This window comes from Arachis hypogaea, chromosome 1 (assembly GCF_003086295.3).
Source record: "Arachis hypogaea cultivar Tifrunner chromosome 1, arahy.Tifrunner.gnm2.J5K5, whole genome shotgun sequence".
Classification (NCBI taxonomy): Eukaryota; Viridiplantae; Streptophyta; class Magnoliopsida; order Fabales; family Fabaceae; genus Arachis; species Arachis hypogaea.
In genome coordinates this window covers 102,250,922-102,262,176 of record NC_092036.1, presented here as the reverse complement: position 1 = coordinate 102,262,176, position 11,255 = coordinate 102,250,922, and the positions used below count along the sequence as shown (strand labels likewise).

At 34.4% G+C, this 11,255-nt stretch overlaps 2 protein-coding genes across 2 annotated transcripts; one reads left to right on the top strand and one right to left on the bottom strand.

Moving 5' to 3' along the window:
• The first annotated feature begins 473 nt into the window (after positions 1-473).
• LOC112704823 (vesicle-associated protein 1-3) lies at positions 474-3,105 on the top strand. The gene is made up of 9 exons (XM_025755747.3): positions 474-701; positions 789-853; positions 966-1,036; positions 1,121-1,202; positions 1,286-1,401; positions 1,496-1,675; positions 1,804-2,004; positions 2,386-2,463; positions 2,777-3,105. The coding sequence occupies exons 2-9, from the start codon at positions 802-804 to the stop codon at positions 2,891-2,893; spliced, it is 897 nt and encodes a 298-aa protein (XP_025611532.1). The 5' UTR covers positions 474-701; positions 789-801; the 3' UTR covers positions 2,894-3,105.
• Positions 3,106-3,207: 102 nt separating this feature from the next.
• On the bottom strand, positions 3,208-6,863 carry LOC112704807 (sodium/hydrogen exchanger 1). Its single transcript, XM_025755746.3, has 14 exons — positions 6,579-6,863; positions 6,216-6,334; positions 6,021-6,118; positions 5,878-5,937; positions 5,747-5,793; positions 5,463-5,657; positions 5,296-5,351; positions 5,146-5,212; positions 4,946-5,046; positions 4,778-4,879; positions 4,558-4,696; positions 4,410-4,472; positions 4,240-4,323; positions 3,208-3,954 (listed from the first exon to the last, which is right to left on the bottom strand). The coding sequence occupies exons 1-14, from the start codon at positions 6,735-6,737 to the stop codon at positions 3,589-3,591; spliced, it is 1,656 nt and encodes a 551-aa protein (XP_025611531.1). The 5' UTR covers positions 6,738-6,863; the 3' UTR covers positions 3,208-3,588.
• Positions 6,864-11,255: the final 4,392 nt, after the last annotated feature.

The following is an 11,255-nucleotide window of genomic DNA, read 5'->3' as shown; positions in this document are numbered from 1 at the left end:
AATTCAATTATTTTTATAAAAAGATAATAATAAAATATTATTAAATAGTAAATTAATTAAATTTATTAAATTATTTAATAATTTTCAATAATCAACTTTTTATAAAGTTAACTGAATTTTTAGTTTCTATCAAATTTTAATAGTGATGTAAGTTTATAAAACTTTTTTTATGTGATAAAAGAGAAATTAAAAATACTAAGATTTACATTTTAAATATTAATAAAATAATAAAAAGTAACTATAAAAAAATTATATTTTTTTTATACAATCTCAATCTATATAGTAAAGTGACCCAATTTTGATTATGTTTTGCTAATGAAAATAGGTAGTAAAATGAAGAGTAAGAAAAGAGGGCAGGTGTGAAACGAGTAAGGAAGGTACAACTACAGCTTCAACCGCTTAGAGTTAGAGTGAGCGAGTTAGACCCAACTGCCGTTGACGTAACCGACGCTCACTGTCTCCCATTTCCCAATGTAACAACTCACCACCACACCACATCTCTCTATTTTTATTTTATTATTTTATTATTTCTTTTTCTTTCATTCTAATTTCCACTTCTCTTCTCTTTCTCACTCATTTCATAATTCATTCATATGAATCCCATTCTCTCTCTCTCTCTCTCTCTGCACACACATCACACCATCCTCTTCAATTCTTCTTCTTCTTCTTCCATCTCTCTTTTCTTAGGGTTCCATTTCCACGTACGGTTACCGCCATTTGCAATGCTCAATTCTACGTACACTCATTCAATTCAGTCTTGACGCTCTTTTTTTTGTTCTCATTTGTAGAAACACCAGACCCATGACGACCACCGAGCTTCTTCAAATCCAACCACCCGAACTCAGATTTCTCTGTAAGTCCATCTTCTTCACCAACCACTTACACTTAAACAGCTTCTTCTGTATATATATCTACTCTTCCTTAATTCACATTCTTTCTTTCTTTCTTTCTTCTTTGCGGTGTAGTTGAATTGAAGAAACAAAGCTCGTGCCAGGTTCAAATTGTAAACAAGTCCGATCAGTATGTTGCTTTTAAGGTACTTTCGTTTCTTTCTTTTCTAAACACCAATCTTGAATGAATATGCAAAAGTAAAAAATCTCAACTTTGAATCAATGTGCAGGTGAAAACAACGTCTCCAAAGAAATATTGTGTTAGACCTAACTTAGGCATCATCAAGCCAAAGGAAACATGTGATTTTACTGGTATTCTTTTCTTCTTCGAGTTCTAAAACCCTTGTGTATATGCATAATTGTGTTATATACATGTATTGTGTTGGATGATGCAGTTACTATGCAAGCTCAGCGAACAGAACCACTTGATATGCAATGCAAAGACAAATTTCTCATTCAGAGCACAATTGTCCCCTTCGGAACTACTGAAGATGACATCACCTCTGATATGGTTAATTAGTTTTCTGTCATTAACACTTGGTTCAATAGTAGCCCTATTGTTTTCTTGGATGATTTTGAAGCGTTTCTTTTACATATTTCTGCAGTTTGCAAAAGATAGTGGGAAGTATATTGAGGAGAAGAAACTGAGGGTGGTCCTCATCAGCCCATCTTCTTCCCCGGTTTTGCTTCCAGTAAATGGCGAAGCGAAGCAGGAATCAAACAAAGTTCCTATGGAAAAAGATAGGGTGCCTAGTGGAGTTGAGAACATACCTCCTCCTCTGAAGGTGATCTCATAGACAATTTGTATATGTAGATCATCAATATTTTTTGTTCATCATGGTGATGTCCGTGCTTTGCTTAATGAATAATGATAAATAATATTTTCTTTCCCGTTATTCATTTCTTGTGGTAGGTTTGTGAGGAATTCAAAGGATTGGAAACAGCCAAGAATATGGAAGAAGACAGAAGGGATGAGGATGTTGTTGCAAGACATTCTGAGAATGAGAATGTGCCTGATATAAAGCCCGAAAATGATGCTGCACAGTTGAATTCAGCTGAGGAATATGAGCAATTGAAGTCAAGGCTAAGTATAATGGATACAAAGCTAAGAGCGGTGAGATATCTTTAATCTATATTGAACTTTATGTAAAAGTCATTTTAATTTCAAGATTTTTATTTCGCAGTTTAATATAACTCTAAAATGTCTGCTGCGAAAATGATCTCAATCACATCATTCTTTTAGCTAACAGCTGAACCTTAAGTAGCGGAATGATTGTCAATTCTAAGTTTCAAACATTCTTGGTATTACTGAAAAAACTTTCAGGAAAAAAAATTCTGTGTGATAATTTTCTAGTTCTATGAGTGCCGTAAAAGGTTGTTACAAGATACCTTGGTATATGATTCGAATTTCAATTCCTTTTTAGCAATTTTTCTTTATTGTATGTGTGTATGTGAGCTTCAAAGATGAAACCAATTAACATTATGATGTTTGCAGGCTGATGTAACCATCTTGAAGCTGGATGAGGAGATGCGAATGAACACTCAAGAAAAAGATTTGCTTAGAAAAGAGTTGGTAGGTTTCCTATCTGTCCATAGTTATAAACCGAGAAACTATGTGAATCCTGTTTTCCACTTGCTCAAGTGTTAATAATAATAAGCTTAAATGTTCATCAGTGGCTCCCCTTGGCAAAAAACTTGGTAGCAACTATTATATATATTTTCCTCATATTAGTAAATTATATATCCCTTCCAATGAGAAGTGAGTTCACCTTTGTTTACATTCTTATTGTGGGCTGATGTTATTCTGATGCAATTTTGTTATACAATTTTGTTGTTGATTGATAAATTTTCAATGTCTGATATGGATCTTTTCCATGTTTTGTTAGGAGGATATGAGGAGGAAAGTAGATATGAGAAGAGTTCAGGCTGGTGGGTTTCCATTACTGTTTGTTTGCATGGTTGCTCTTGTCAGTGTGGTACTTGGTTACTATATTCATCCATAAGGTATAGAAAACTCTGCCGCTTGTTTGTAGAGAATAGCCCACATTCTGAAATCATGGATTTCTCTGTAATGATTATACACAGGATTATTCATTTGTTTATTGTGATGGTTTTACTCGAGATGTTGATAATGTGATACGGGATGCTGTGTGAAATGAATGTACAGTGAACTATTCCTTCCTTTTCAATAATAGCTAGCCTTTTGATGTTTTTACTTTTTATAGCCCTATTTGTTGTCTGTCTTCTTAGAACTTCCCGCAATTATAGGACTCTCAAACTTCTCCTTCAAAAAATAATCGTAATACAATCTAGCTTGCAGAAAGTGAAAACTGTATTAACTAACTGTCAGCACCTTTTCATCGATAATTTTGTACACACAAAAAAATGCACACCCAAAAATACAATCATCTGGCCCAATAAAGTTGCAAGTTACAAGCAATCAATCCCACCCATCTCTCTCTATGTCAGCAAAAACAGGGGGGGCAAAACTAACACAAAAAAACCCCATGTCAGAAAAAAAAATGACAATTTCACATTCCTTCTATAACCTTTTCGTCGTATCTTTTTTCCTTTATTCTAGTATCCCTTTTTGGTATTATCTGAAGCTGAAATCTTCTAACTATATAGGCTATAGTGCACAACCGAAAGCCGATTTTATGCCATAACCACAATACAAAATCAGTAGTATCTTCACAAATCATAAGTTTTCTTCAGCTGTAGGTGAAGTAATTGAACGCCACTGCGGAAGACTCGGTTCAAGGGGTGAACCTGGAACGTAAGGTACAAAACCCCTCCCACCAAAGACAGGACGCATAACAGAGTCATCAAACTTGCGCCAATAATGGTGTACTCCACGATTAGTCATGTTCAGAAGTATACGCAATCGGTTTGGGCTAGGCCCATTTACACTGTCACCATTGTTGGGCCCTGAGTCATGGTGTCCATTGCCCAATAGGGGTTCTGTCAGTGTCTTTGGGGTCGATGGTGGGGACGGTATGCTGATTATATGTTTGGAAGAAGGAAGCAGTAACCTCACAAGTGGCTTTGTGATCATCCCAAACACCTGCACTTATTCAAAAGTTACAACAAAATGAATTATGGTCCTTCCTTTCTTTTTTAAAACATTATTACAAAGATATATCATGTTGGGATCACATCACACGTATGAGAAAATGATGCATTGACACTACTGTTTTTCAAATCCACCAAAGTCCCCCTTTTCCTTTCACGGTTAACTAATATATCATCACTACATTGCTTAGTGTTGACTTTTAGTTCAATATTTTCAATCAAACACTTGTTTTATTACTTACAAACCAAGTTGATCAAGAAAAGATTAGTGTCTAACCACTGTGCTGAAGAGAACAACAGAAATGGTACTAGTGATCATGATGGCATTCTCACGCGACTCAGAGTAGCCTAGCCTTGTAAACTGCATGTCAAAGATTCAGTTTATTACTAAACCAGACGCAGATTTAGTTAGTATTGAAAGCTAGCCATGAAGTTTGATTACTTCACCTGGTTGTAAGCAAGTGCTATAGAAACAGCACCTCGCATGAGACCAGACCACCAGATTGTGACCTGTGAAACAAGATCATAGGAGACAGGGTCATGTACCAAGGAAGGCTCCGAAAAGAAACTGAAAACAGGGAAAGAAAACACATACTTGTTGCTTCATGTCAATTTTCACATGTGGGGATTTCTGGAGCAAATTGGATAAGAATGAGAGAGGAAAAACAAATGCTGCTCTTCCAACTAGGATAAGTCCTAGAAGCACTGAACTGATCCCAACTGATTTTCCAGGACTAATGAATCAAGATACCAAAAATGTTAATTAAAATTTTCATGTTTTACAAAGTTTACTCATCTAGAAATGTTAGTATTACCTTTGGCTTACAAATCGCCACTTCTCTATGTCCAGTGCATCCATCCCAACATAAAGGAATATAAATATCTCAGCAATGAATGACAATGTTGCAAAAGCATGCCTGCAATAGGTTAATTCGGATCAGCAATCTCATAATAAATCAAACATGTTGAAATTTTTGACGTACTTGGTTGTGACTCTTGAACTTTCGGTAACATTGTGCCATGTGTAGTGAGACATAACTATGCCGCAGAAGAACATGGTCAGAATAGCACTCAAAGCAAATAGCTACAAAAGAAAATAAAATTATTAGTATTGGAATTAATTGCATCAGTAATGAATAGACATGGAAAAATACCTCCATTAAAATTAAAAGGAGATTCTCACCTCAGCAAGCATGTATGAAAGGTAAGCCATCAGTATCATAAGAGCAACCTCACGATTGGTACAATGCCTGCCATTTGTGACAAGTTCTTTAAATGAAAAAAAATGTACATTAATAATAATAATAACAATAATGATATGGCTAAAATATACCTGATCAACTTGCCAAAATAAAGATTTTTAATAATGTATGCACTAAGCAATCCAACCTGACAAAAAAAAGGTTCATTTGGAAAATTGTAATTAATTACAGTCTCAAATAAAAAGCAGCAGAGACAACTGACAAGGGAACAAAACTCTTGGGTCAGATGGAGACATACTAAAATTCCCAGCACAGTGCTTGCGATGAATAAGTATAAAAAGTTGGCTAATAATTCTGAAGCGGTGGCAAAGTCAATGTGGGAAAGGTCAAAATTCTGAATTGCTTTGAGGAGCACCACAGAAGTAGCATCATTTACTACCCCTTCCCCAAACACTAGGCTGTATAGTAATGGTGTCTCGTCCTGATTAAGCACCTGACATTACCAACACAAGTAGTTTTCATAGTTTAAACAACTATCCTTTAGTTTAAAAAAAGGGAGAAAAAGAATCTTGAAATTTTGACCTGCAAAGTGCAAACAGAATCTGTTGCTGAAAAAATTGCTCCAATTGCTGCATTTAGGAAAATCACGTAAGAGTTTGAAGAGAATGTTCACTATATCAGAAGGATATTACTACTGTTTTAATTAATCATACCTAGATAATCTCCAATCTTGAGTGAACCAAGATCCAATTTCTGGAATAAGTGTATAGCACCTAATCAAAATGAATAACGTTTATAAATAAAAAATTGAGATAAGCAATTAACTTGTCATAACTTTTTGAGTAGAAATTATTACCCAGTGATATGACGGCGAATGATATCAAAGTTCCAACGACTCCGAAGAGAATTATAGTCATAAAATTGCGAAAGAATTGTTTCTTCTTCACTCGAAACCTAGAGTAGCAGGGCAATGTAAGTAAGAATTAAAGCGTTCAATTGAAATATTAGTTCATTACTTAACACACAAAATTTCAGAAAACGTAGAACTGACCCGGCATTGAAAATGATAGGTGGGAGAAGGTAAATAAAGAAAAGATCTTCGCTGAAAACGAAAATGTGAGAGCTTCTTCCTCCCGTGTTTAGCAATATGAACACTCCTGTACACAGACCCTACACCGGATCGGAATTCATTATCAGCATTTTAGATAATTAGTTAGTTTGTTAGTTAACTAACTTAAGTTGGTCAAGTGGTCAGTTCACTTGTCCTGTCAAGTTTCAAATCTCGCCTTATGTATGTAGTAATTCATTAGCCAACAACAGACTTTTATGGAGTAATTCATTAGTCCTTAGTCTGTCAAGCTAAAGATGCAACCAAAAAAGGTTAGTTAGTTAGTTGCTGGAATGAACTACTCACAATAAGAAGGGCGGTGATGGATTCATTGAGCCATGGATTCTTTTCGAGCAAGTGACCTATGATGATACAAGCGCATAGAAGAGCTACAAAGAGGTTCATTGACACCACTGATGCGTGATCGGAGCTCATCACACTCGTTATTACTTCCTCGTATGCCATCTCTTCTTCTTTTCTCCGCAACCAAAAACACCATTTAAGCAAAAGCAAAAGAAAGACAGTAAAGAGAATGCAAATAGTCTAAACTTTAATCATCAACACTGAGCTTCCATGTAATGCAACCAGTTCGCAGTTATATATATATGTGTGTGTTATATAGAGCTTATTTGTGCCATCTTTTAAAAAAATCTTTTTTTAAAGTTATATTTTTAAAAGATATTTTAAGAAAGTAAAATAATTTTATGTTATTTTATATGAAATATTTTTTTAGTTATCTTTTATAAAAGATATTTATAAATATAAAAATAATTTTATATTTAAATATTAACCATAAAAAGATATTTTTTAGTTATCTTTTTTAAAGTTAAGACTTAAGAGTAAGACTCAATCCCGCAATTTGTAGATGAATATAAAGAGATTATACAATTTGAGTTATAGTTTGTTGGCATATAAAAAGATTTTTTTTATTAAAAAGTAAAAGTAATTTTATATTTAAATATTTCATATAAAAAATCTTCTTGGTATCAATTATGTTTGGCTAAAATAATATAAAAATATTTTTTGTTTATTTATTATATAAAAAATATTTTTAAAGAAATAAAAAAAGATATAAATTACAACTCCTCAAAAAAATATTTTTTTATTTTTTTAGTATTTTTATTTTTGCTATTAAAAATTTGTCAAACATGTTAAAAATAAAAATCTTTTAACTTAATAACACCCAAACAAATACATAGTCCTCTTACAAATGATTTCCTGATATAGTATAAAAATTTTTATGACCAAAAGAGCCCGTTAGAGATATGAATATTTTTGAATGATAATACTAAAGAAAAAAAAACAGGCAGAACATATTTTATTTAGCAATTATTAATTATTATAATAATTAATAAAAATTAAATAAAATAAATTTTAACTGTTTTTGTTTAATTTTTTTTGTTATCAAATATTTTTGTTTTTAAATTTGTTGAATTCTTGGTGAGACAGATCTGGCCGTTGAAGTTGTTATGATGATGGTGAGGTGGATGGATGTGATGGGAGGTTCACAATGGGGACACATATCGGCATGCCATTGCAGTTTGCCGAAGATGAGGGTGCAACTTTCATCATTCTGTCGTCTCAAACTTTCTTCTATTTGATTCCTTCTTTTCCCTCTTTATTCTTATTAATTATTATTACTATAATGTTTTCATCATCATCCTCCTACATAAAAAATTAAAGTGCTAAATTTGAATACTAAAAAAATCAAGCTTATATTATTATATCGGTGTTTATTTTTTCATAGTACGAAGCATTACACGGCCGTTGTTAGTTGTATTAGAAGTCCCATGATGTTGTATTGTATAGAATAATATACCGATAATTTTTTATTTTATGTTCAAGCTAAGATAACTTTTACTTTTTGAGCAGTTTAGATGAATATTCAAGTATATGTGTGTGTGTCAAAATAAATTTAAATAAAAAAAAATACATATACTGCCATTTCTTATATATTTTGAAATAAATAAGAAAGATAACCGCTTTATTTAGATGCAGTTGGGCCACATTCATTTTTAAGGAAAGGTACGAGGAAATGTTTTCTAGATCAAGTATGTATTTTTATAAATAAATAATAACAATGACAATGACAATAGTGTCTTTCTCAGTTAAGTAGTTAACCAACACCATACCATGGCTGCATCAAATTGACATAATCATTGTTCTTCATTATCACATTCTACTTTTTACATTACCACGTGTGGCACCTCAGCAGTATTTTGCTATGTATGCTCTATATTGTATTTGTGATTATAATAAAATAAGAGTAAATAACCTTTCTAACCCTATTCTTTTTTAAAATTGACTAGTCGCATCGTAACCTTTAAAAATTGTCATTTTTTAAAGGTTAGGAAGGGTAGGATGGGTTCGAGTAATGCTAGTGGAGAAAAGAAGGTGAAGTTTTAACACCCTAAATGCAAGTGTGGAAGTTATGCAATCATGCAAGGATCTGCAACTGCCAAGAATTCAGACAGGATCTTCCTCAGTTGTTGTCACTATCGTGTAAGTGTTCCTCTAGGCTTGATTATTGTAGTCAGTTTGTCTTTGTGCTTGAATGAATGATCTTCATGATAACTGCAACTGTAGACAGAACGACCTCATTGCAACTACTTCATGTGGCTGGATGAGCTTATGTCCTGTCATTTTGCACATGAGGAAGACATTGATGTAGATAAAAGAATGTTGATGCTAGAGAACAAGTTTGAGCAATTGGAGCACAAAGTGGATTTGGCAATTGAAGGAAATTCAAAGAAATGGAGTATTGGATTTAGGATCTATGTCATGGTAGCCATGTTGATTGTATTAGTAGCAGTGAGATATGCTGTAGTCTAAGCCATAGCTTGTATGTTGTTGCAGATGTATGGTTAATGTTAAAATATGAAAAGTTTGCTTTTGGGTATATAGTTACTATGTTCTATATGGATGGATTGTGAGTTTGTTGTATTAATGATAATCTAACTTTGTGTAATAGTTACGGATCTATGAAATCCTGGACAGTGTGATTTATATCCAAAAGCAAAGGAGTTTCATTCATAATGCTATACACATAGGCATAGCTTAGTCTGCTGATGTATCAGCTGAAAACAAAATACATGTTTTGTTGAGCTAAATGTTTACTCCCTAAACAAAAGGTCACTAGTAGTTGGCTACATACTTTAAGTCATTAAACAACAGGTCCCAGCCTTTAATACATTGTGGATCCAAAATAACCAAAAAAAGACAAAAGACACCACTCCTATGCTGCTCTACCATGTGTATGAGTTGGTCATTTCATCGCGGGTGGCCTTAAGCAATATCTCCTCTTGGATACAGTAGGTTTTCTCAGTCCAGGTGTGGGGACAAACTTGAAGGTGGGTGCAGTTCCTAAACCAGTTTCAGCAGTATTATTCTCTTGTTCCGAAACTTGTGGTGTTCTGTTGCTACTCATATTAATTGTTTGCCCTGTTTCAGATTGTGGTCCATGGTTGATAGGGTTTGGGTTACTTGGCACTGAAGGTCCAGCATTGACATCAATTCCCTAATGAAAAACACAAAAATTCGTTTTCATAATTGGAATAGAGGGCTAAAAATTTGTTATAGTGCAATAGTTGTTTGACAAATAAAAAAGACCTCTAGTTGTAGTGGTGCAGACTGTGAAAGTGGGATCTCCACTCTTGGCTCTTCGAGTTGTGTGGGAGTGGTCCTCACCTTGGGAAGTTTTTTCTTTTGTTTTTTTGCCTTAGCCTTATAGGGACAATAAAAAATAAGTTTTTTTCAAGTGGGATTTCAGTCCATATCAGTCTTCTACCCAACAAAAAAACTAAATCTAGAACAGCAAAAAGGGGTACCATTGGATCTTGGAGTGTCACAGCCACGTTGTGAATTCCACTTGGTTCAACTCCATCCAAATTCTGTGCAACACAAAAAAATTACAGGACCCATTTAGATTCAGCCAAGCAAAAAATTTAGGCACATCAATTTTGAGTTACTAAAATTTACAACATGACCTGTTCTGGGGTTACATTTGTAGGGTTTGATTGCTGTCCACTAGGTTGTTGCTTTGGCTTCTTTCTCTTTGGTTGCCAGTTAGGATTTGTTGGTGCACCTTTACATGTCCTATGATAGTGCCCCTTCTGTCCACATTTGCTGTATGTCACCTGGAAGGTCTTCTTCACCTTGTGTCCTTGTTCTCTCATCTGAGCTTCTGCCACCACATCAACACTCCTCTTCTTAGTTGGTCTTTCAGGAGGTCTCTTAATATTTGGTGCCTCAGGTTGGAGCCTATTAGTTTCTTCTCAGAACTCCTCAGAATTAACTGGTTTGATTGAATCCCCATAAGTAGCTCTAATGGCATCCATTGTTAGCCACTTATGTGCAAAATCCTCTGGCCTTAAATTCTGTTTTCTCAGTTTTGCTATGGCAGCAACAACATGTTTACAAGGTAACCCTGAGAGTTATCTAGTGAATAGCATGTGATATTGCATCAGATCTAACCTATAATTTTATTATAAACTGAATGACAAGTTTAGATATTACCTGTTAATTGCCAAACATTACAAGCACAAGTTTGTCTCTGCAAGTTGACAGCAACCCTTGTTTAGTGTCTTTGCACTTCAAACAACACTCTAGCATCATTTCCAGCCCATTCTGTAGTCCACTTGTTGCTCTCTGGTATAACATACTCATCCAACCTTAATTGTTGAACTGGAGCCAGCTTCCCAGTGCACCTGCCTAATCTATGTTTATGCCCTGCCATCTTGCGCATAATGTAGCTCCTAAGCTCTTCACACATACTTAAAATCGGTTTGCCTCTATACTCGACAATTTTTGCGTTCCACACTTCGCACATGTTGTTCGTGATGTTGTCTGCCTTTGGCCCGTGACTAAAATATGCCTTGCTCCATGCAGCTGCTTCGAACTTGTTTAGATACTCATAGGCTGCATTGTTTAATTTCTTGATAAGCTCCATTGACCCTTTGAAGTCCTTCATCGTTGTGCTCCGAG

Bases quoted from the DNA above. Each gene is read 5' to 3' on its own strand.
- LOC112704823 (XM_025755747.3), top strand. From the start codon at position 802: ATGACGACCACCGAGCTTCTTCAAATCCAACCACCCGAACTCAGATTT. The intron at 1,203-1,285 runs GTATTCTTTTCT...TGGATGATGCAG, and splicing joins GGAAACATGTGATTTTACTG to TTACTATGCAAGCTCAGCGA. The intron at 2,005-2,385 runs GTGAGATATCTT...TGATGTTTGCAG, and splicing joins TGGATACAAAGCTAAGAGCG to GCTGATGTAACCATCTTGAA.
- LOC112704807 (XM_025755746.3), bottom strand. From the start codon at position 6,737: ATGGCATACGAGGAAGTAATAACGAGTGTGATGAGCTCCGATCACGCA. The intron at 6,335-6,578 runs GTGAGTAGTTCA...GATCCGGTGTAG, and splicing joins CCATCACCGCCCTTCTTATT to GGTCTGTGTACAGGAGTGTT. The intron at 3,955-4,239 runs GTTAGACACTAA...GAATAAGTGCAG, and splicing joins TTGTTCTCTTCAGCACAGTG to GTGTTTGGGATGATCACAAA.